The 24,284-nt window shown below is 41.9% G+C and overlaps 1 protein-coding gene across 5 annotated transcripts in view; it reads right to left on the bottom strand.

Annotated features, from left to right (window-relative positions):
* The window catches only part of USP47 (ubiquitin specific peptidase 47), a 53,633-nt gene extending 30,287 nt beyond the window's left edge, over nt 1–23,346 (bottom strand). For 3 of the 5 annotated variants that reach the window (XM_053946931.1, XM_053946933.1, XM_053946935.1), the window contains exons 1-4: nt 23,108–23,346; nt 4,147–4,350; nt 3,172–3,288; nt 1,895–2,033 (exon numbers count right to left, since the gene is read on the bottom strand). In XM_053946931.1, the coding sequence (XP_053802906.1) occupies nt 1,895–2,033; nt 3,172–3,288; nt 4,147–4,350; nt 23,108–23,146 (499 nt within the window). In that variant the 5' untranslated portion in view covers nt 23,147–23,346. The remainder of the gene's footprint in view (nt 1–1,894; nt 2,034–3,171; nt 3,289–4,146; nt 4,351–23,107) is intronic. The other 2 variants (XM_053946932.1, XM_053946934.1) reach the window with 1 other exon arrangement.
* Nucleotides 23,347–24,284: the final 938 nt, after the last annotated feature.

Below are 24,284 nucleotides of genomic sequence, written 5' to 3'. Positions count from 1 at the left end.
CTACACTAATGGGGATGTAGGTAACTATAAGTAATAGCAGATTTATATTTTACAGAATAAACTAGAATTTTCTAAGAAATAATTGTGTATCAGCTTGCTTACTGCTTTATGTCTGTTAAAAGTCTCCTAGCAATAATTTTACTATAATTTGTATCTGCACTGGTCTTATTATTGTTTTCAAATCAGAAATAAAAAAAAAAAATCCCAAGTGCCAACACAACACTACTATTCTAAACCCTTCCCCCTAAAATAATTAATTAAAAAAACCTAATTGAACTACTGAAACACTGTCATTTTTACTAGCTGAAAATAAAATTGTTTACTTATATTAATCTAAGCTGCAATTTTAAGATTTTGTCCAAAATATGCAATACTAGCAACAACTGATAACCAAGGAGCATATACTGAAGCATTGTATAATAAAGGAATTAAAAATGCCTGTTTATGCTCCGAAGTCTTGAAAAAAAAAAAAATCTCAGTACCATACTAGTAATGAAAAGGCAGCTACTTCACACACAGGCATTTTCTGTGAAGAGACTGAATCAGAACATTCGTGCTTTACTTAATACTCTACACTATATAAATCACCTTTTCAGTTTCAATAAATGAAAAAAAAAGGTAGATAAACTTCCTTATTTGCCAAAAAGCCTTAAGCAGGGGGAAGGGAAGGGAAGGGAAGGGAAGGGAAGGGAAGGGAAGGGAAGGGAAGGGAAGGGAAGGGAAGGGAAGGGAAGGGAAGGGAAGGGAAGGGAAGGGAAGGGAAGGGAAGGGAAGGGAAGGGAAGGGAAGGGAAGGGAAGGGAAGGGAAGGAAGGGAAGGGAAGGGAAGGGAAGGAAGGGAAGGGAAGGGAAGGGAAGGGAAGGGAAGGGAAGGGAAGGGAAGGGAAGGGAAGGGAAGGGAAGGGAAGGGAAGGGAAGGGAAGGGAAGGGAAGGGAAGGGAAGGGAAGGGAAGGGAAGGGAAGGGAAGGGAGAAGAGGAAGAGAAGAGGAAAAGAGGAAGAGAAGAGGAAGGGAAGAGGAAGAGGAAGAGGAAGAGGAAGAGGAGAGAAGAGGAAGAGGAAGAGGAAGAGGAAGAGGAAGAGGAGAGGAGAGAAGAGGAAGAGGAAGAGGAAGAGGAAGAGGAAGAGGAAGAGGAAGAGGAAGAGGAAGAGGAAGAGGAAGAGGAAGAGGAAGAGGAAGAGGAAGAGGAAGAGGAAGAGGAAGAGGAAGAGGAAGAGGAAGAGGAGAGGAGAGAAGAGAAGAGAAGAGAAGAGAAGAGAAGAGAAGAGAAGAGAAGAGAAGAGAAGAGAAGAGAAGAGAAGAGAAGAGAAGAGAAGAATGTCAATTTTGTGGCCGCTCAGTGCCTTTACTCTCCTGGCAGCTGTAATTTGCTGTCTCCTCCTGCCCTGCTGAGCAGCCTCCCAGAACCCTGGGCACTCCCCTCCCCAGGGGGGCCTGCTGGATGGGGGATGCAGGAGGAGTCTCCTGGGGAATCCTCCCCCAGGCAAAGAAAACTGCAGCCCCTGGCAGGAATTCCCAGGCCAAGCAGAGATGTGGCAGGAGCCCCTGCAGTAACAGGGTATCCTTCAGCTGAGAGTGAACACAGCTGGGCACTCTGCTGATCCAACCCCAACTACGAACTAGGGATGAGCAGCACGCCAACACTGCAAAGGGGGACTCTGAGAGAGTCTGAATTACCCTGTCCCAGGTAAGGAAAGGATGGAACATGGGTCTTCCATTTCTAAAGTGATGGGAGAATATCATAAAAAAACATGAATAAAAAAATGTAGCAGTGATGTGGGTATTTTTAAAATAAATTGCAATTTATTTAAAAAAAAATCCTGAGGTGCTGCTATGTGAAAATGTGCTAAAATAATTACAAACTTGCATTGCCTTTACAAGAGAGAACAAAATACCTGTTTCTGATTTGCTCAGGACTGAAGAATAAGAATAGCTTTGACTGACATAATCATGGGTACATCCAATGGAGCCTTCTCTTGGAAGGGGACCTATAAATCTCTCCTGTGCACCATCCTCTGTTGCACCTGACTCCTCCTGGAAACACAAACACACCCATCACATGCACAAGTTAGACAGCACATTTCTGCTGAAGTACCCATGAGATTTACTTTTCTCTCATGGCTAAGAAACCAATTTTCCTAGGCACATCACACAATTTTTTCAACATTGCAGATACACAGTGTAACTTTAGTTCTGCCCTCCAAATTCTCAAGCCCTTGACACATTGCTCTTAGCACTGGCAGAAGGACAGGTCCTTATGAACACTGCACATCCAAATACACTATTACAACGTACACAACAAGCAAGTTGGCAATTTAGCATCTCCTAAGCCTCAAGTTTTCTGCACTGCAATACAGAATAAGATTTTTTCTAAGACACATAAGACATATATAATCTAATAAGATTTTTCCCAGGCATATAAATTTCACTTCGTTAGTCTTCCAGGACCATTCTTAAATTCTGATCTTGAGCATAATTATTTACAAATGGGTTTTTTTCCCCCTTTTTCAGGTAATTAAACTCCCCAACAAAGGCTAAGTAAGCCAGCATTATGCTGATACAAGAGCTAAGTAATAAAAATTAATATATCACTAGTCTATCCAATCCTTGATTTGAGTATATTGCAGCTGTGTGCATCATGTATTTGAGAAATAGAAAATTTCAAAGTATTTGTTATGGCAAACAGTGGCTTCTAGAAACACTGCCAACTCTTCTTTTATATTATCCATAAAGATAAATGTGGAAGCAGCTAAACTGCTGTCAATGCAGGGCTACCATTTCTGAGAATTCTGCCAGAAAGGCCTAACATTGCTTTCAAACACCCAAAGGGATTGGATATATGATTAAATATGTATTGTTAAGACTTATCTCTGAATGTGTCAAAGATTAATTAATTATATAACCTTAGAAAATTGCTTGCAGCAAACATCACATAAATATTGCTGAGCGTGAACAGAATGACAGCAAATCATTACTAATGGAATTGGTCCCACTCAGGAGAAATGTGAACACAAATGTAAATATAGTCAAAGTCTGTTGAGAAGGTTCTCAAAGAAGCTTAGGATGAAATACTCAGCCCGGTTTTATTTCATGTTCTGATCTTACACAAGCACTACAAAGAATACACACCTCTCCCACAACACTGGCTTATGTAGCTGAGTGAAGATTTTACCTGCATTACGTGAGGCTGCTCACCATCCTTGTCTGTCAAATGCAGAAAGTTCTTCTTCCCTGGCTCAAAACCAGCATCAAGAATGGTTTTGTCACTGTTCTGATCTATTGGAGTCTGCTAAAAAAGAGTAAAAAAACAGAAATAACACTTTTTATAAACAGATCTATATGCAATTAACAGATTCCATCCAAGTACATTGCTTTGTATGGTTGCTGACACAGTAAAACCACATGAAAATAAATAATTATCCAGTAAACAAAACACACATCATCAGTAATGAAATAACTTGGGAACAGTTTAAGAAACATAATAGTCTAATGCAGTTATTTAATCTATTCAGGGGTCAGACACCAGTCTGTAAGTTTCTCATGAACATCACATTATCCAGTGGCCTCTACAGCATGCAGACACTTTTTTTTTTCTTTAAAAGAAGAAAAAAAAAATACTTTCAGCAGGCATAAACATGACCTGAAATAAACTAATGTCTATTTCTTAACAAATCTTAGAAAGTTTTCTAGGTGCATCTACAGAAATAATATTAACTAAAATCAACACTGATTTACAATAAAGCATAGGAGTGATATCATTTTTTTTTAATATAATATATTCAAATAGGTCTAAGAAACATCAGGACTTGCTAAACAACATGCTGCTGCTGAGAAGAAAACATTCCTCAAACAAGACTACAGGAAATTGAGACTATTTATCATGGGTATTATTATTAAAAATACATACTGATAACAAAAACTAATATTGCATCTGAATGATCATATTAGTTCTTGTTTAATGATTAAACAGATGTATCATTAAAGAGCACAAAATTCAGCCAAATCAACACAGCGGCATCAGCCTGTTGTGGTGCAGCCAGCACAAAATGTTACAGGAATTAAATGAGCATCATGCAACACAGAAGAAGGTTTTCTGTACTGTCAAGTGTTTGCTACCCAGAGGAAGCAGAAAGCTCAGCTGCCCTACCGTGTCAGTGACATTGTCTCCGTTGCTCCACAGCAAATCAAAAGAGCCATTCACGTAGCCCACTTTGGCAGCCACGTCTTCAAAGAGCCGTTTGAGCGGGGTGGAAGCGGGCAGGTTCAGGGTAACACGCTCGTTCACCGTCTTGGAATTCGTGGTGTCCTGTATTATACACAGCACCCTGGGCTCCTCAGCAGCACATTCTGCCTGGAATGACAGCACACGACAGTTCAGGAGCAAAAGTAGGAACATTTAGGAGTTTAACTGAAAAATCAAAACAAGGCTTCACCAATAAAATGTAGCATACTTTTAAAATCTAACGTTCCTAAAACGGAACTTTATTTTCTGAAGTGAGTTATGAGAAAATGAAGAACCTTCCAGTTTTGAAAAAAATCTGTAAAAAGAAGCTCCATTTTTAGAGAACAAGAAGGAATTTGTACGGGTGTGGGGACAGAGAAACCGCTCAGGTTCCACACAGAATTTCAGCTAGCAAGCGGATAGAAGACTGCTTCAAAATCGGGAACAGACTTCCAAGTCATCACTTCCAGCTTTGACACAATCATGAATCCTGCTGAGGCAGAATATACCTTTTGTGACTTTCAGGAATGCAACCCAGAAAATTTGCAAGCTCTAAGCAATCTTGGAAGCTGACCATTAAACAGAAAGTTTCATAATCAAGCCACCAACTTCCTACTAATTCCACCACTGTCTGAATTGCAGAAAATATTCTTCTGCCTGAACAAAGTAAGAAAATTAGCACTGACAAATGGCTACTGGACAAGGCAAAGAGTTTAAACAGAAACTTCAATGTATCTGAAATCAGAACAATAATTATCTTTAATGAAAGTGGTAATGGAACAATAATAAAAGTTTCTAGACCCAGGTAAGTCAAGAAAAACAGCATTTTTCCAACACTGAAAACCCAGGAAGTCAAAAATCTAAGCACAATCAATTAATTATCTTAATTATCCAAAATTGTAGAACAAGACGGAATAACTGATATTTAAATACACATCTCATAGGAAATAATCAGGTAAGTAAAAGGAATTAGTCCTTCAGGGACTCAGCCTCTTCGAGCTCTAACACACAGAAGCATTAGTAATGCATTGTCAGAGTGCCCAAATCTCAGTCCATGGCTAAAGGCCACAGCATCCAAAAAGGCAAAAAACCCACATGCGGTGCTATCACGATTCTCAGTTGGTAAGAACAACAAATGGCAATAATTACGTTCATGCTCAAACTCTCAGCCACATCACAAGCAGCTTCTAGAGAAAAGAGATCTACAAAGAAGATCTGAACATCTTCAGAATCCCCTTTATTTCTACACAACCAGCCTCACAACACAGATGAGCACCACCAAAGAGGTACAGCCCCTTTTGAGAGCTCTTACATCACCAAACCCTTGGAAAAGAAACACGGCCATTCTGCTGATGCTGCATGCCTTCATTACAGGGGATTGCAAGATCTGCTGGCAGTGTTCACAAAGGGATAGAATGAAATGTTAGCTGACTGCAGCATCTATTCCTATCAGCGTCACAAAAAAGTTGTTAGAGGAAAGCAAATAAAACCACTCTCGACCCAATCTGAATGACGTTAGTTTGCTTTTGACTGGGATTTCTTTTAAGACTTTGGAGTCCAATTTCTTTAGGTTTATCAAATGAAATATCCTGTGTGGAATCCTTCATTAACTGCAGGCTCAAAAAGATTCGAAGTGTTATTTGCAGCAAACCTGTAACACTTCATACATTTCATCTTTATGGGAGAATTTTACATTTATGAACTGCTTTCCAAGAAGACAAACAAACTATTCCTGAAACATTAACCACACATTAAGAAGAAAACAGAGTTTGGAAGTCAAAGTAATTCTGACATATTACATCTTCACTTTCATCTACAGCACCCACAGAGACACACAGGGCTGTACTTAAGTAGACTAAAATTAAATTTCACCAGTGATTACTTCTCTTGGGCTCTTCCCTTGAAATCTCCCAGCACAGCATCTTTTTGTTGTTGTTTTTTTGTTTGTTTATTTTGTTTTGGTGTTTGGTTTTTTTTTTTCCTTTTTTGCTGAAGAAGCCAGTTCTCTCTTTCACTGTGTGGCTAGGAAAAAGAAGGTAAAGCTTGTTCAGTGGTCTTCTTTTTTGATTTTTTTTTTTTTTTTTTTTTTTTGAGAAGGTGAGCAGCAGCTAAAACCGAACAAACTTGTAAGATCAACCCATATTTATATGCAGGTGCCTCAGCAATGGTAAAGGCTTGCTCTGGGTGGAAACCTGCCCTCCTCTATAGAACACTGCAGGGGGGTTAAGAGGCATTTACTACTATTCATACAGGATTATCTCAGAAAACAGAAGTTAATTTGGATTTAATTATCTCCACACTGGTTTTGTATTGATGCTGTAACTTGATGGACTACTGTGTATAATCATGTTATGAGCAGTTCTCCACTGGAGACTCAATTCCTTGTGCTACTGCCTTTACATAACCAACACTGACTCCCCTCCTCCCTGCAGGAGTTCCCTGTGAAGTCAACTCCTCCCACTCCCACTTTCCCTGGTACTCTGGATGGTGAATCAGTTGTGACTTGCATTAGAATTGCTACTGAAAATAATTAGGCACACAGTATCTGAGGGATGGAAATAACATTAAGGGAACAAATTACAGACGATTACAGAAGATTTTCAGGTTGGGTTGCTGGATGTTGCACGTCACACAAATCCTCTCTTTCTTGTTCACAGATGTAATTCTGACAGACTGAACTGGTTTAACTCAGGGTCAGTATAGCAAAGGGTATTAAGCTGTCATTCATTCACACTGCCACCACTTCAAGTCGTTAGTAGTAAATAGATAAAGCAAAAATAACCTCAGCCCAACTCTCCTCACTAAGAACATTCACACACACCAGCTGAACTAGGAGACAACAATCCAACACCTTCTCTGGGGCTACTATACTACAGAAATAGTGTGAAAAGCAAGACTGGCCAGTGATAGACCCCTCAGCTATTCTGACAGGCTGTTATCTAACCAAATCCACAACAGAAACACAGAAGTTAATTTAAACCATTACATAATTTGATATATTACGAGAGCAAAACAATTCCTTTTTTTAATGCAGAGATAGAGAGAGCCAAAACCTCACACACCAGTGTAAAAGCATATCAACACATACTCAATTTGAAGCTACCATTAAAACTGAATTTAATATGTACATCATCTTTGTATTCAAGAACATGCACAGAGTTTAGTGTCAATAGCTCATGCTCATGTTAAAATAAATAGAAGCTACAGCATCATGCTGTTACTATGTTTCTTGGTTATCATTTTATAAAGCTGATTTCATCTGTCTACCTGTGAAAACTTCTTCTTCATTTCAGCAAAGATACTCTGTCTGCAACTCCAAAACATATCCTACAGTATATAAAAACAAAATTAACAAGTCATAATAACTGAAAGTTGTAAATTGACTTTTATTTTATATAAAATCAGTTTTAGACTATAAAAATATCATTACTGAGTTTGGAAACACCATTCACAGAATAACTCAAGAAGGAATAGCCTATTTTAATATTTAAATTATCACAGAAGCAGTTACAGACAATGTCAATTAAGTTGTAATACACAGACTACATCTCATAAAGAAAGAGTGAATGGATAAGAAAATGTAAATAACAATTCAAGATATAAATTCATACTAACACTTTCCTTGATTATCTTTAAAACATGCCACAAACATAGGTAAATATTTTACCTCAAATGGTTCATGGGTAGGATTAACATATAACCCTGTAATTCAGTTATTAATGTATTTCTAAATTATCAAGCTGTCCAGTTTCATATGAAAGTGTTGTTTCATGCCTGAATTATTTCCTGTATGGAAGTTTTATTATTATGAGCCCATTTTGAAGTATGCAGCCGAAGGTAATAAAGAGATGAAGTTACTGATTTTATTCCTACCACTCTTAAAGAAAGCCTGCCCTGGTATCTCTGATGTATCATCAAAAATTCAACAGCAAACATTAACTGCACAAAATTGTTTTCTGACTAAACATCAAATTAACCAGTTTATGAATCTCAAGTGGTGCACTTTGTATTTCTCCAGAAAGGAAAAACAGGAAGTGAGAATGAAGATGCTCATAACATCACCGATCTTCTCCAAATTCCTTCAACCGTGCCCTCGGTAAAGGTTATCAAATCAAAACAAAAAGCACTGACACGATCTTTACTGACGTGCCCTATTTGCCCCACCAAATGACCTACAAAAACAGCCCAAATTAGACTACTGCATTTAATTTCCCAGCAGGATGACATATAAGGCAAGACTTTTTTCTGTACGTACCAAACTGAAGATCCAGTTTGGAAGTTTTAATATGACAAGACTGTGTCTAGCAGTTTCCCTTACAAACCAGTCTGTAATTTTAGATTTGAGAGATTTCAATCACACAATTTAAATGTTTTGCTGCCTACTGGTTTTACCCGCTCTTAGTCAAAAGCCATATACATTTTGTTAAAATGACCCAAAGGTTAATGGAGTCCCAAACTCACAAACCTGAAACTGCTGATTTGTAATATTGTTATCAAATACATTCCCCTGTGTCAAGGACTTAATTAAGACTTCAAATTTTCCTCACAGTCAGGGACTCCAAAGAACCCTGACTTCAGCCTGAATTCCTTCTCCCCAGAGACAGGCAAGCTAAGTCTGGCACACACAGGGGCATGTCTAATTTTGTAGTATGCTATTTGACTTGGTGCACACAGTGGAGAGTGGAAGGGGAGGCAGGCTCCAGGTTTCACCTGCACAGAACTATCTACAGGTTGCTTCTTTTATCAAAATATTCCTTTTGATATTATTTTTTATATATTTGATAATATTCTTTTATATCAAGAGCTGGGTTCTCAGCTCTTGCTTTTTCAGTTAAGGTCTGCTAGAAGATTTTCAAGAGCTACTTCACTAAACAAATTCCATGTAACAGATCAAACAAATAGATTTACAAATTATACTGTTTATATGATGTTCAGAATTTTTAGAAATAACTGAGAGCTTCTCTGACAAGAAAAATCAGAAGTCACAGAATCACAAAACCAACTAGGTTGGAAAAGACTTCCAAGATCACTGAGTCCAACCTTTAACTGACCATTACCATGTCAACTAGACCACGGCACCAAGCGTCTCATCCAGTTGTTTCATGAACACCTCCAGAGATGGGGACTCCACCCTCCCTGGGCAGCCCTTTCTGATGCTTAACAATTCTTTCTGTGAAGAAATTCCTCCTGGTGTCCAACCTGAACATCCCCTGATGCAGCTTGAGGCTGTGTCCTCTCATCCTGTCACTGCTTGCCTGGCAGGAGAGGCCAATCCCCACCTGGCTCCATTCTCCTGTCTGGCAGCTTAGAGTGGTGAGGTCTCCCCTGAGCCTCCTTTTCTCCAGGCTGAACACCCCCAGCTCCCTCAACTGCTTCTCACAGGGCTTTTACCCTCCAGAACCTCCCAGCTCCATTGCCCTTCTCTGGACTCGCTCCAGCCCCTCAATGTCCTTCTGGAACTGAGGGAGCCCAGAACAGGACACAGCACTCGAGGCGTGGCCTCAGCAGTGCCCAGTACAGGGGGACAGCCACCGCCCTGCTCCTGCTGGCCACACCATTGCTGGTACAGGCCAGGGTGTCATGGGCCTCCTTGGCCACTTTCAGCTGCTATCAATCAGCATCCCCAGGTCCTTTTCCACTGGGCTCCATTCCACCCAGTCTCCCCAAAGCCTGCAGCAAAGCATGGGGTTGTGACCCAAGTGCAGGACACGGGACTTGGCCCTGCTGAAATCACAAGGATGTGTCCATCTCTCAAATGCAGCATTCTCTGCTTTTTTAATTAAAGTGTTCACTCAAACACTCCAAATAAACTTTATTATAATAACCACTAGTGCAATTCTACATTTTACAAAAAAGCTCCTCTCAGCATGCAAACATATTTAAGGTACAATTAAGAGACCAAAGATCTTCTATAGAGTTGCTTAATATTACCCGATAAAAGTTACTCTGGAAAAGTTACTTGGCAATAAGGAATTGCCAAGACAATTACTTATTACACCTCACAAAATCAATAGGCAATTAACTACACAGTTCAAGGCTTTCAAATTAACATACACAGTATTCACAGGCAAATGCAGAAACACCTTAATGTCTTTTCCTCATAAGAAGTAAGAGCAACTACTCAGGCAGCAAGCACATCTATCCAGTACTTGAGAGATGTCCTCGAAGCTCCATGCTCGAAGTTCCATGCTGCTACTTTGCCAAAGTGTGACACAGCACACCAGTGGCTTAGGAAAACATGTTACTGACCCTCAACTGCATAAGCACCTAAAAGGCAAATGCAGACTGTTAATTAAGGCTATAATTCACAAAATCATGCTACGATTATTTTAGCACAGAAGTCTTCTCAGGCTAAAATTTTGTTCAACAAATAATTTCAACTGTTAACTGTAATTTAAAAAAAAAATATTGAAACACTGACACTTTCATCCCAAGTCACTCCATCTTACTGAGAGTGGGAATCCCACAGGATGGAGAGCATCCTCAGCAAGTCTGCTGATGACAATAAGCTCTGTGGTGCTGTCAACATGTTGCATGGAAAAGATGCCATCCTGAGGGACACTGACAGCTTGAGAGGTGGGGCTGTGTGACCCTGATGAAGTTCAACAAAGCAAAGTGCAAGATCCTACACCTGAGTTGGGACAATGCCAAACACACCTAGAGGCTGTGCAGAGAAGTGATTGAGAGCAGCCCTGAGGAGAAGGACTTGGGGGTGATGGCTGATGAAAAATTTACCATGAGCCAGCAGTGCCAGCCAGCAGCCCAGAAAGCCAAATGTACCCTGGGCTGCATCAAACGGAGTGTGACCAGCAGGTCAGGGGAGGGGAACCTCCTCCTCCACTCTGCCCTCATGAGCCCCCACCCCAAGTGCTGGGGACATTTCTGGTGCCCACAGCATAAGGAGGACATTGAACTGTTGGAGCAAGTCCAGAACAGGGACATGAAGTTGATAAGGGGACTCACGTACCTCCCGTACAAAGACAGGCTGACACAGCTGGGGCTGTTCAGCCTGGAGAAGAGAAAGCTGCACAAAGACCTCACAGCCGCAGTATCTGAAGGGCATACAAGGAAGCCAGAGAGCAATTGTTCATCAGGAACTGTAGTGGCAAGACAAGGAGTAATGGGTTCACACTGAAAGGGGAAATTTAGACTAGATATATGGAAGAAATTGTTTACATGAGGGTGGCGAGGCACTGGCACAGTTTACCCAGGGAAGCTGTGGAATGGCCAACCCTGGAAGTGTTCACAGCCAGGCTGGATGGGGCCCTGAGTGACCAGCTCTAGTGGAAGGTGTCCCTGCCAATGGCAGGGGGGTGGAACTAGATGATAGTAAAGGTCCCTCCCAAACCATACCATTCTATAGCCCTTTACACTGTTCCATTTTTAGAAAGGTGATGATGATAAACCTGCATGTAGAAGATTTCTGACTATTAGACCAGATTTTAAAAAGACTCTTTACAATAGGAACATGCAATCAACACAGAGGTCTGACCTGGGTGGACATTCTAGAGGGCCATGCTACAGAAGAATTCACATCCCATGTACCTTTCTAAAACACATTTCATCTTTCTTCCATGAAAGATCTGCACTTGCAAGTTGCAGAGCATAAAGTATGTTGTTGCATTGAAGCAATTCAAGCTGTATTTCTGTATCTACAAAGGCAGCATTGCTATTAGTGTCATCTGCAAGACAGACATTTGCTTTGACCATATAGGTTCTGTATTTGTTGAAAATAAAGGAACAATAAAAATAAGAGTGTTACTAGATCTGTCACAACAATATTCAAATGTAGAACTGCAGTAGTTTTAACACTGCATTTAGATGTGGCTTGCTATTTTTCAGCCTTGAATCACTAAGTTAATTAAAATTCTATAGCAGCATTTCACTATTTTAACTCCAGCTTCATTTTTATAAAATTAGTTTCAGAGATTGAAAGCAAAACCTAAAGCTAAGGTCAAACTTCATACAGATTCTACCCAGTATTTCCAAATTCCAGGTCAAGAGTTGAACCAATAGATGTGTGAAGTTTTATTGCCAAGTAAATTTAATGGCCTATTGAGACTTGAAAGGATCACCACTAGAGAAGACTCTACATGTCCACACCCCGTAAATAATTCTCACAAAACACGGCAGTACCGAGGAAAGACAAAGAGATCGGTAGCAAGCAGCAGACATCAAGCTCATATTCAAAGAATTTCTGGGATCATTAAGCCTAAGACAGCAATTCTCAAACCTAATACAGCTTCAGCAACTTCAGACTCCCATATGAAGTGCACAGTAAGTGACTACTGCCAGTCACATCACTGCTGGGCAAACTCTGGGGTGCACATTCCATGTCTGTGTAAATGACTGGATGCACAATTCCAGCAATAACAAGGATAAGTGAAATCTGGGACCTTCAGTGACACACAAGTAGTCTGCATCTGTACCTTTTACTTCTGAAGTATAATCACATAGTTGAAACAAGGTTCTGTTCAGCTGAACAACTGTTAGCTGTTTCTTTCTCTCTCAGCAATGATCAAATACTATCAAATCAGCTCCTTGAGAACCCACAACCATAATTTAGGAATTTTTCCACCTATTTCAAGAGGTCCAATCCATTAAATGCCATACTGGATACATGTTGACAGCACTGCTTCCTGCAAAAAATGATCAAAGATAAATATAATCTGAAAATCTTATCAGCTATGAGGTAAATACAAAATGTTTGAGCTTTTATGATCCTGATCGAAGAATTTCTTCTTGATGATACTGTGTCAAACATGGGAATCACTTATTACTTACTGAAGCAAAATTCTGGATAAAATTAAGTGATACCAATACATATGAGAAAGTGTGACTCTTGCTGCACGTCCCATTCCTGCTGCCACGTGCCTCTGGAGCTGCACACCAAAATAAAGATCAAAGATCTTTCCAATAGACAGCAAACAAGGGGAGAACAGTCAGTGAGCACTGGGGTACCATTTCCACCCATTCCCATCATTTCCCCTCTTTCTACCCTGTGCTTTTGAACCATGGACTCCAGAGAGTCCTTAGAACCCAAGAGTGCCTTCTATCCCCAGCAGTGCTACTCATGCTCCATGTTTTTTTCCAAGCCCAAGGAAGCTCTTTTTAGAGGCCAACTTCCCTGGTACAGCCAGGTAGGAAGGGTCCCTCCCCTGGGAGGTGAACACAGGGTGATAAAGGTCCTCATAATGAAGGAAGTATTGAGCAGGCAGTCTCGGACTCACATCTGGCTGTATTTTAGAGGAAAGAAGCACCTTCTTGAAATACAGGTTACTAAACTAATCCTGTCAGAGCACTGAGGTGTTACTCAATGCAGATGCTTTGCAACAGCCCAATTGGAGTAAATGAGAGAACAGTGCACTTAGAATCCTGTTACAAATGCCTAAACCAAAATACTGAAAAAGACATATTTTACAGCACACTTGCGGCAAACTGAACACAGTTTTTAAAACACAGATCCCAGGAGGTCCTAAACAGAGAAATTTTGAGCTGTTAACTTGATACACTGTGTGTTGGAACATTTCCTGAAACAAAAAAAAATCTGCATAACTATTGTTGGTTGGGATTCTACGTATAAATCATCAATAGGATGGGATTGCTGAGGAACAGGTCTTGGGTTGTTTATTTTTCAGCATCAGTCTCATTACATGGTTATGACAATGGGAAGATGCCAGCAGCTCATGTCCCCGGTAGTAGACGAAGAACTCAATGTTATAAGTCACTTTAAAAGTTTTTTGACCAATCCCACAAAGTAAAAGTGTATTGACAGTAGTTAAATTTAATTACTATAAGTACACATATTTTTGGTTAAAACAATGTTTATTTATTTTGAATACAATACTCATTTGTAAGTTTTAAAATACAATGTATAGACTTCTATTATTAAGCCTAGAACTTTTTAGTATCTTGTTAAATATACTTTTTTGTAGCTTAGGGAGTTATTCTAGCCAAGAGTTAATACACAGAACAATACACATTGTTCTATTTGTTCTTACTTTCTACATCTTATAGAACTTTTCTGCTGATAAATCTTATGGCTACTTCTTAGGTCTAATAGTAGCTCTGCTATCTCTGAGGCCTGCCATTTGCAGCTTTCCCAAAACCTTCTGATTTTAAGGAGTCCCACAAACAACCTTTAGACACAATCATTGAATCTTGAATCTGACTGATTTTAAAGTATCAGGTTTGTGAGTACCTCAATAACATACTTTATCCACACCTTTGAATTCTTCATTGTACCTGGGGAGACTTCAGGCAGAATCCAACAAAGTTTTGAAGCTAGTGAAACAAAACAGAGGTCTTCTGTCTCTTTACAAGTCAGGAAAAAAATTGCTTCACAACAAGCCTAAAATACATCAAAATTCAAGAACATATATCCTGACTCTGACCATTTTCCTAATTATTGGACAAGAAGAATAACTCCCCCTTCTCTTTGGAAAGGCCTAGAAGAGCTAACAGTGTCACTGCTGTGGCAAGGCCATTGCTCCCGCCTGCATGCCACACTTGCTGTGTTTGCCAGCTGCTGTGGCTACAGGTAACTGCTGCAGATCCCAGAGGGAAGGTGGGCCACACTGACACCCATGGCCCTGGCCAGTTCCCAGAGGGAAGGTGGGCCACACTGACACCCGTGGCCCTGGCCAGATCCCAGAGGGAAGGTGGGCCACACTGACACCCATGGCCCTGGCCAGTTCCCAGAGGGAAGGTGGGCCACACTGACACCCGTGGCCCTGGCCAGATCCCAGAGGGAAGGTGGGCCACACTGACACCCATGGCCCTGGCCAGTTCCCAGAGGGAAGGTGGGCCACACTGACACCCATGGCCCTGGCCAGTTCCCAGAGGGAAGGTGGGCCACACTGACACCCATGGCCCTGGCCAGTTCCCAGAGGGAAGGTGGGCCACACTGACACCCATGGCCCTGGCCAGTTCCCAGAGGGAAGGTGGGCCACACTGACACCCATGGCCCTGGCCAGTTCCCAGAGGGAAGGTGGGCCACACTGACACCCATGGCCCTGGCCAGATCCCAGAGGGAAGGTGGGCCACACTGACACCCATGGCCCTGGCCAGTTCCCAGAGGGAAGGTGGGCCACACTGACACCCATGCTAAGCGAACCCTACAAATGCTCTCCCTATGGGGCATGACCCAAAAAGGAAGGGAGGAAATAAAAAATCAGTTCTGTAACAGAACCTCTGTCATCTTGTTCCCTTTGGAAAATGGGATGTGTATTTTACTCTCTTCTCTGTCTTGTGTAGATTATTATTGGCACCTTCTCAGAAAGGCTTCCTTAGTAACAAAATTTTAGTTAAAAAGAATTGGAAATGCCACCTCACCGAATCAGCTGCGTGCCAGCTGTCAACTGTCACTCTTGGAAAATGCACAGGGACTAATTATTTGTGTAATACATATACACTTCAAAGTCTACTATTTCCAACTTTCCAAACATGTCCAAAAATAACCCTATGCCTCAGAAATAAAGAGTGTGTTATGAGACTAATGTTTCCCTTTGAGAGTTTGCTCCTACTGCTGTGTATTACCGGGTCATTTGTAAAAAACACTAACAAAAGAATACAAACGACAAAAAAAGTTGGGATGGGGCCAGAAATAAGTATAAGCCTGGAGGTTGTTCCAAAGACCATAGAAAAAGATACAGTGTAAGGGGACATGTGTCTGAGGAGAGTTGAACTACAGACCAAAATAGCCACTTTTCAGTTTTACAGAAGGTATTTTTTGTATTTAAAGTAAGACTTTAAATAGGTCTTACTAAGGATATCTGAAGAACCAGTCTTCTTACATTTATCTGCTCATGGTCTTTTAAATACAGTAAATTAAAGTGATTCAAGATTAATTCCTTCCCTTAAAAAAAGTCAAACTAAGCAGCTGTCAATAACAAAAGTGTCCAAGTATTTCCTGGTCATACCTGCAGATCACACAAGAACAAAAGTTTTCTTCAGGCATAACAAAGAGTAGTTTAAATATCTGTAGCGATCTCTTAACCACTGGACATTGTATTTCACTCTCTTACTTATTTTTAATTTCAGCTGATCCTATTTTCTTTCCTCTGACCCTAAGCTGTTGAATTTGCAAAGGGTTTTGTAACCACACTTTAAAAATTGTGATAATTAAATATCAATGAAGTTCTCTACATTCACAATCTATCTGCCAGACTCTCTACATTTATTACAGTATAACCTTTACACTCAGATCTGAAACAGCCTCATCTCTATACAGCTTCCTTTGCTTGTAACTTCTCTCCATCTTCCTAAGCAGCATGCTCCTTGGTTTTCCTTAAAAAACAAAACCCATAAAAGCTAAAAATGGGGATATGAGAAAACCACAAGAAACTTACTACACTTTTATATATTACTTGATACTTGCAATATTTGTCCCCTACTGAGAGTCGCAGAAGTAGTGGATGAACTTGCCCTTCATTTCTTCAAGTATGATTTCTATGGAAACATTTTCCTTTGCTGCTCTTATCCTGAAGAACTTTCTGCTGGATTGAATTACAAATACAACATTAGCTTAAAAACAAATTAAGAGCAAAACCAGTACTCTGAAGAGTTTTCTCTTAATGGAGAATTTTGAAATGAAGGTTTACTTCCCTACAAAATCACCAACAGACATGTATGCTAAAAAATATAAATCCTGTACAGTTCAGATATTAAAACATGACTAGAGGCATAGTTTTTAATTCTTTAACAACTCCCTAATTTTAAACTGTCCAGCTGCTGTTGGGGAAGGAAAGAGAGAAACTGAATAGCGAGGTGTGTTAGCAGGCATGCTTTGTGCAGCTCTCTGGGAATTCTGCACAGAACCAAGGGTCCAGCTCAGAATGGAAGCACCTGGGCATAAACTCTGCCTGCTGCCACTGCCACCAAGGGCTCCAGGGAGAACACAGAACTCCTGTTCCACAGAAGGAACAGGAATGACAATGTGTATGTGAGAAAGGACCAAGACAATTTTTCCATATATAAACTGATGAAAGCATTTTACTTACAAAACAAGAGGTACCACGTAAGAGTTTCTGTATCTGCTGTTTTCTCTTTTCCTTCACCATTACTGATCTCCACCCACTACCTACACAAATCAGTGAGTATGGCTGCCTTCCATTCTTTAGCTCCTGTAGTACGCTGCCAAACTTCTTCAGAAAATGCTATTTACCTGTTCAGACATTATTTACTGGGAAAACTCTCACACTATATCAAACTTATTTGTCATGAAGCTCCAAAACCAGAGTATTCACCAATCCTCAGGAATTCACACACTTGCTCGTGTTACTGAGGCAGCTTTTACCACATGTGCTTATTGAGAAGCTACACCTGAACTGCAGCACGATACCCAGCTCTAAGCTATTCACAGAAATGCCAATCTAAAAATAATCTGTTGCCATTTTTCAGAAGCACCTAAAGTATCCTTGTGATCACAATCTCAACAATTACATTGAATCAAATGATCTGTACCAATTTCACCCCTTAGTATTTTTAGAACATGCACGACATCCTTTTTAGAAATTATTTCATCTGCCAATGCTGTGTAAGAGCATTTGCTCAGTGCAAGCTGACTACATGCCAACCATTGCAAAAACCAAAGAAAATAAAAATCCCAGCATTTCACAGTGCCTAAAACTGTGGTCAAGTTCATTGTTATTTTATCAGAGCTCCACAAAAAAAATCTGTGACTTACTAGAATTCACCATTATCATTTCTTTACTAACTAGTGGCATTGTTTTATGAATATTTCATTCAAGACAAGAAAAATAACAAAATGCTAAATGGCAGCCCACCCAAAGGTACACCACATTAAATATTAAAGGGCAAAGTTTAAAATAGCAGCTTTAAATGTTCACAAAGAAATTAAAAACTTTTTCAAACTGAATAGAAAGGCTGAATATGTACATGTAACTCAATCACTCCATTTTCTACAGACATAACTTTCACCTTTATATTCTTAGATAAAACCCAACATATTTTCAAACATAACAAAAAGAGTGAAGCTGTGAACATTTATGAACATATGAACATTTATGAACATATATGAACATTTGTACATAATATAGTGCATTACAGTACCAGCTGTAATGTACTGGGGGGGAAGGTTTAGAACAAAACCCTGCCCCTACTCCCATTTAATTCTGAGAATGAAACATGTAATTGAAAGCACAAATTCAAGGTACTGGTTTATTTCATTAAATCACCACAAGTTTTAATGCTATATTGATAACACTACATTCTATCAGAAAATGAAGAAGCACAATAATTTTAATCAGTATGTGTGTGTTTGTGCAACTAACATTTTAAAACTATAATGCAAGGCTGCATTGATTATATCCACAGGTTTTAAAAAGACCAGGAAATGGCACCAAAAAGAATATTAAGGTTTATACTTTTACTACTGAAGCTTTTGATTCCGAAATTTTAATCACCAGCGACACACAAAACAGTAATGACATAAAATGGCATTTATTGTTTGTGATGGTGTTCAAAATGTATCACTGCAGGAAAAAGAAGAATTATTTAGTTATTTAGTTGTCAGATTATTCTCCTGAGTAGTAACTTCTGTTAGCAGCATTTACAGTCTGAGGCTCCAGTACCAAGTGCTGCCCATCAGGCAGTTGGTACCTCTTAGGCAAAAACATTTCATCAGATGATCTAGAGGTGCTGATACTTCATTATCCTGATCATCTTTCTATGCTGCAGATTATATACCCCAATGACAGCAAGGGAAAGTAAATGCTAACTGGGAAGCCCAATAGCTGGAAAAAAGCACGGAAAGGTCTTGATTCTATGCCAAGCTTTATTCACCAAACTCAGTAACTACATGAACATCATTCAGCAAGTGTCTGTTTGCAAGGAACAAATTATTTGGTGGACTTCCATGTGGATTTTCTGTTCGTTTCCTACATTTGATTTCCAAAATACCTTCTCAGTCAATGAATTACTCAGTTTCTCTAGTTGTCACAATCATTCCTTTATGTTTTCTAATGGAGCACACAAGAAGGAAAGCAGGAAAAACTGATAAATTATGCAAGCTGTAACCACTTCTAGAATCTTTTGATATATGGGAATGAAAAAACAAGGATATCATCAGCATGGAAAAGAACAGCATGCCTTTACTAAAGAGAATTGTAAAATATCTTAATCAGATTCCTGCTCTTCTAATGAGGAAGTCGGAATGATATCCATCAAGAGACACATTTGATTTGTTCAGTGCAGAAGATTAAAATGGATTCGTTAGTGTAGGGATGAAAAGACTCACATTAGTGAGCTGAGAGAGAACTCACAACACCTTACTCAACTTAATGGCAGTGAGTATATTCTTTTATATATATATATATTCTGAGAGGTGTACTTTAGATAGTTCATGATGGAACATGTTGAAAAAGCATCTGCACAGCATTTTATTTAACCAGCAGCACAAACACTTCAAAAACCTCATAGCAGAACACACTTCTCATATTTTGACCAATACTCACTAAGTTCTCATACATCTTGATTTTCAAGATAAGTCTTTGTAAAGTTCACTTATTTTACCAGTAAACACACATAGGCATCTTTTTCACCAACTGTGTATATAAGAATATTTTATTATTTTCTATTTGAGGTGGATTTTCCCAAAATAAGTTTCAAGTCAACTTTTCCTGTAAGAAACACTGAGAGCCATAGTTTTTCCCTTCTGATAGCATCATTTTCTTATTTCCATATTTATCTTACTCATACTATTCACCCTCCCTTCCCACAGTTACTGGGTAAAAATCCACACCTATTAATACAGCAATTTTTATAGAATATGCTCAAATTTTGCTACCAGGGTGCAGCAATGAACAGTGTTTTACTCAGTGACTTCTGTTTATTGGATATAAAAGGATATAAAAATGAATCTTTCCATCTTTTAGATGAAGAAAGCAAAGTAATTGAGGATTAGGAAAAGGAAGGAAGGAAAAGGAACAGAGACCAGTTTACACTGAACTCCAGATGCAGTGAACAGGGATTCTCACTGCCCCCACCATAAGGAATTACTGGTCACACTATTACAGGAACAGCTGAGAAAGCATTAGGCTGCAGTAGAGATGCAAGAATGAACTTACTAAGTACCAGCACAGCCCAGGCAAAAACCTTTATGCAAAATGAAATCCCAACACTGGTTTATTAGAAACTGCTTTAATACATCTCTTCCAAAGGAAAAAGAACTTTGTCCCAAAGCTACAAGCAGAGAAAATAACAAGGCCCTGATTACTTGGACTTCAGATATGCAGCTGAAGCTATTCAATGTCCAAAAGAAAACTTTTCATAAGAGAATAATGAAAGATGAACCTTTGTATCCATAAAAACAGTACTACTCCTTACAAAACCTAATGAAAAAAATCCTAGCAATTCTACTTTACAAACAGTAACCTGAGCTCCTGTTAATATATAAAAATATGGATAAAAACACTAATTGAAGACTCATCATCAATTTAATACCCATCCTTCCACTCCACCACACAGACTGGTAGTGTTAGAGACACCTCCTACCACTTATCTACGAAGGCATCACTAACTTGTAGACAAGAACCAAAATTCTTTTCCCATCCACTGCTTTGGATGATTAGTCATTCCTTAAACCGGCCTAAAGCAAACATCATTACATTTCTTCTCCTTCTTTCACACTGGAATGCCAAGGAAAATCTGGCTGCGTGCTCATCTTTAGCAGATGCTGGTTCAGAGCCCAGCTGAAATCTCAAAAGCAGCACCAGACACAGAGCTGTACAAGTGATACCACCCAGCCCACCAGGAAGGGACAAAACCATGGATTGTGGTCCTTTATCCATCCCTGGAGGGCACAGCTGAAACGCCAAACGATCTGCTTTGCCTCCAACTGCTCCTAGGGGCATAATAGGAATATTTAGGAGCAGGCTGTTGAGAACTCAAGAGACTTGGAGAATTCTGTTTCCTCATAACTCAGTGTTCTCTGCAATGGGACTATTAATGAATCTCAGAAGAACTTAATGGAAATGCTGCAGTGTAGCATTTGTTAAAACTCCCTGTCACTAAAAAAAATGAGAATACTGAAAAACACTGGAAAAGTTGAAGACGAACTTCTGTTTCAACATATATATAGATATAACCAGATGGGCTTAACACAAATAGTTAATCTGTTTTCTTTCTCAATTTGATTTCATCAATATTCTGTTCAGTTTCATTTACCTTGAAAATGCATAGAGACACAACAAAGAACTTGGCAAAACTTGCTGAGAAAAAGCAACTCCTCCAGCTAGCATTATCAATGTACAAAGTTTATAGATTGTTTAAGATACCCATATCTATAATCATATATATTCATCTTCCTTTCCCCATACTTCCCCCCCCTACAGATAAAAGTGCATTTAAAAGCCTCCTCCAATGAGTCAGTTAAAAATACACATCTGAATCATAAGTATATTCTGAATACAACTCTAAAGCCAAGGGGGATACTATTAATACATATAACTAAAGACACAGCCTTGGCTAGCTGCTTTTATTAATATCTTGTCTATGCCACTTAACTACAGCTACTGCCACAATGTTTCTCCTGCCACTATCCATTATGTGTTTATTTGGTTTTAAAATGAAATATTTAAATATATCAGCTACTCTGACTTCTGACCCTGGTTTTATATTTTTGAAGATTTTTGTTAAAAGCTAGCATTTAAGTATATTAGGCTACTACACTCCATCTCTTTTTTAAAGTTTCTGGAGATCTCACTTTCCTGTAAAAAGACAAAACGTAGTCCTTTAAACCTTAGTATTTTAAGAAAGGAGACAAGGTAAAGTTACCTTTTTCCTACATATATCTTGTGTTTACATGCACAACTGCTTGCACAAGAAATTGTTTCCAATATTCAGCGCTGTTATTTGCTTCCCAGATCTATTCAAGAATACCATTTAAGGATCAGCACCTCATTTTGCTAAGCTCCACAAAAACGAAGCCCTTGCCTGACAAAGCTTCCTGTAAGAACACACAACAGAACAGGTAAACGTAACACTGACATTTAACGAAAAGCAATGGGAAAGGTTTGAGTAATTTATCAGAACTGCAAAACTGTCAGAAAAATTGGCAAAACGTGTACCTGCTCAGCAAACAAAGTTTCTGCTGATACTACTTTACCAGTAGCTGTTTCCAAACATTTCAGGCCATCACCCGAACTCCTTCCTCTGCACGGTATCGCCCCAAGTTGACACGTGTCATTCGCCTATCGCTGCAGGACAGAGGCTTCGCCTTCCTCTTTCACTCGAGCTCTTATCTCTAGCCTATGGCCAAAACCAAGCCTTTCCCCTTCTCCCTACAGCAGGGGAGAGATGAGGGGCCCAGAATAAAGGAAACAAGACGCTGCTCAACTCGTTCCCTCCGGCACACACCGCGGGCACTACCGCCCGTTCTGCCCCGCTCCAGGAGCGCGGAGCCGCCTCGCACCCGGCCCCGGCCCCTCGGCAGAGACCCGCCTGGCGGCCAGGGCCGGCTCCCCGCTCTGCCCCTGGGCGCGGGGCCCTCAGCCGCAGCCCCGCTGGCCGGCAGGAGCGGCCGCGCTGCCTTCCAGCCCCGTGACACCGGAGCGGCCCGGCCCGGCCCCGCCGCCGCGCAGGCCGGGCTCCCCGCATGCCTCGACACGGACAGGTGCAGCCCTCGGGCCGCCCGGGGCCCTGCGCAGCCCGGGCTCAGCCCCAGCCTCCTCCTCCTCCTCCTCCTCCCCTGGCCAGCCCCTTTACCCGCGCACCACCATCACCCCGGGCCCCGCACAAAGACGGGCCCGCGCCCGCCGGGCCGCGCAGGGAGGGAGCGGGGCCGAGCCAGGCCGGCCCGGGCTGGGCCTCCTCCACTCCCTCCTCGGTCCTGCCTCGGCCCTCCCGCCTCCATCTCCCGCCTCACCTCTTTGGGGACGAGCTGGTTCTCCTCGCTGGGCACCATGGCCGGTGGCGCGGCGCGGAGCCCGCAGCAGGCTGAACCGAGCGCCGTCGTCAGCAGCAGCGGGAGGCGGGGGGACGCCCGCGGCTCATCCTCCTCCTCCTCCCCCTTCTCCTTCTTCTTCTCCTCCTCCTCCTCTTCTTCTTCTTCCTCTTCCACCTCCTCCTCTTCCTCCTCTTCCACCTCCTCCGCTCCCGCGGGCAGCGCCGCGGCCCCGCCCCGCCGCCAATCCATGGCAAAATGGCCGCCGGCGCGGTTCTCGCGAGAGCCGCCCCGCCCCGGGCTCGCTGCGTTCCGCCGCGCTCATCGCCTTCGGCCCGGCCGCAGCAGGCCCGGGCCCGGGTCCTGCTGCCGCTGCCTGGCCCGGCCGGGCCGCGCGGTGTTCACCGAACGCGAGGGGCGGTGTCGGGGCCGCAACGCGGAACCTCCGTGGGCGGCCAGGCCAGAGCTGCCCCGCGCACGGGTTAATCCGTGGCGCCGGGCCGCCGCGCCTGCCCCGTCACGTTATCCTGCCCTGGGGAACGGCATAGGGCGCCCGGGCCTGCGGGGGAGCAGGGAGTCAATAAATGGAATGGGCGCCGTCTGCGGACGTATTTAGGGACAGACTGCACGTGGCTCGGTGGTGTTCGGTCGTGGGGTGGACTGGATGATCTCAGAGGTGTTTTCTAAGCTAACTGAGACCGCGCAAATGGAGCATTAGGAGGCGAGCGGGGAGGGAGCGCGGCCGGGTCGCTGCCCCAGGTGTGGCTCCGGGCTCGTTGGAGCGGGGCTCGGAGCCGGCCCGGCTGGGAGCGCTTGGAGCTGGGCCAGGCAGGGATGTTCAAGGAGCGGGGCTCGGAGCCGGCCCGGCCGGGAGCGTTCAGGCAGCGGGGGCTCGGAGCTGGGCCAGCCAGGGGTGTTTAAGGAGCGGGGCTCGGAGCTCGTTAGCAGCCGGGCCCGGCCACACGGGCTCCGTCCCCTCGCAGCGCTCCCCCAGCGGCCCTTCCCGGAGCCCCGGGCTACCGGGACACCGCAGGCTGTTTCAGCGTGACTCGCTCCTTTCCACTGTTGGTGCCAGGCTGGAGTGGACGCGTAAGCACAGCCCGGTCCCGCTGGCATGTGAGCCCTTGCTGGTGCCCAGAAGTTGTTCCTTGAAGTCATG

Source organism: Vidua chalybeata, chromosome 6 (genome assembly GCF_026979565.1).
Source record: "Vidua chalybeata isolate OUT-0048 chromosome 6, bVidCha1 merged haplotype, whole genome shotgun sequence".
NCBI classification, from domain to species: Eukaryota; Metazoa; Chordata; class Aves; order Passeriformes; family Viduidae; genus Vidua; species Vidua chalybeata.
Note: the sequence above shows the minus strand (reverse complement) of the source record. Positions and strands in the feature narration are given on the sequence as shown.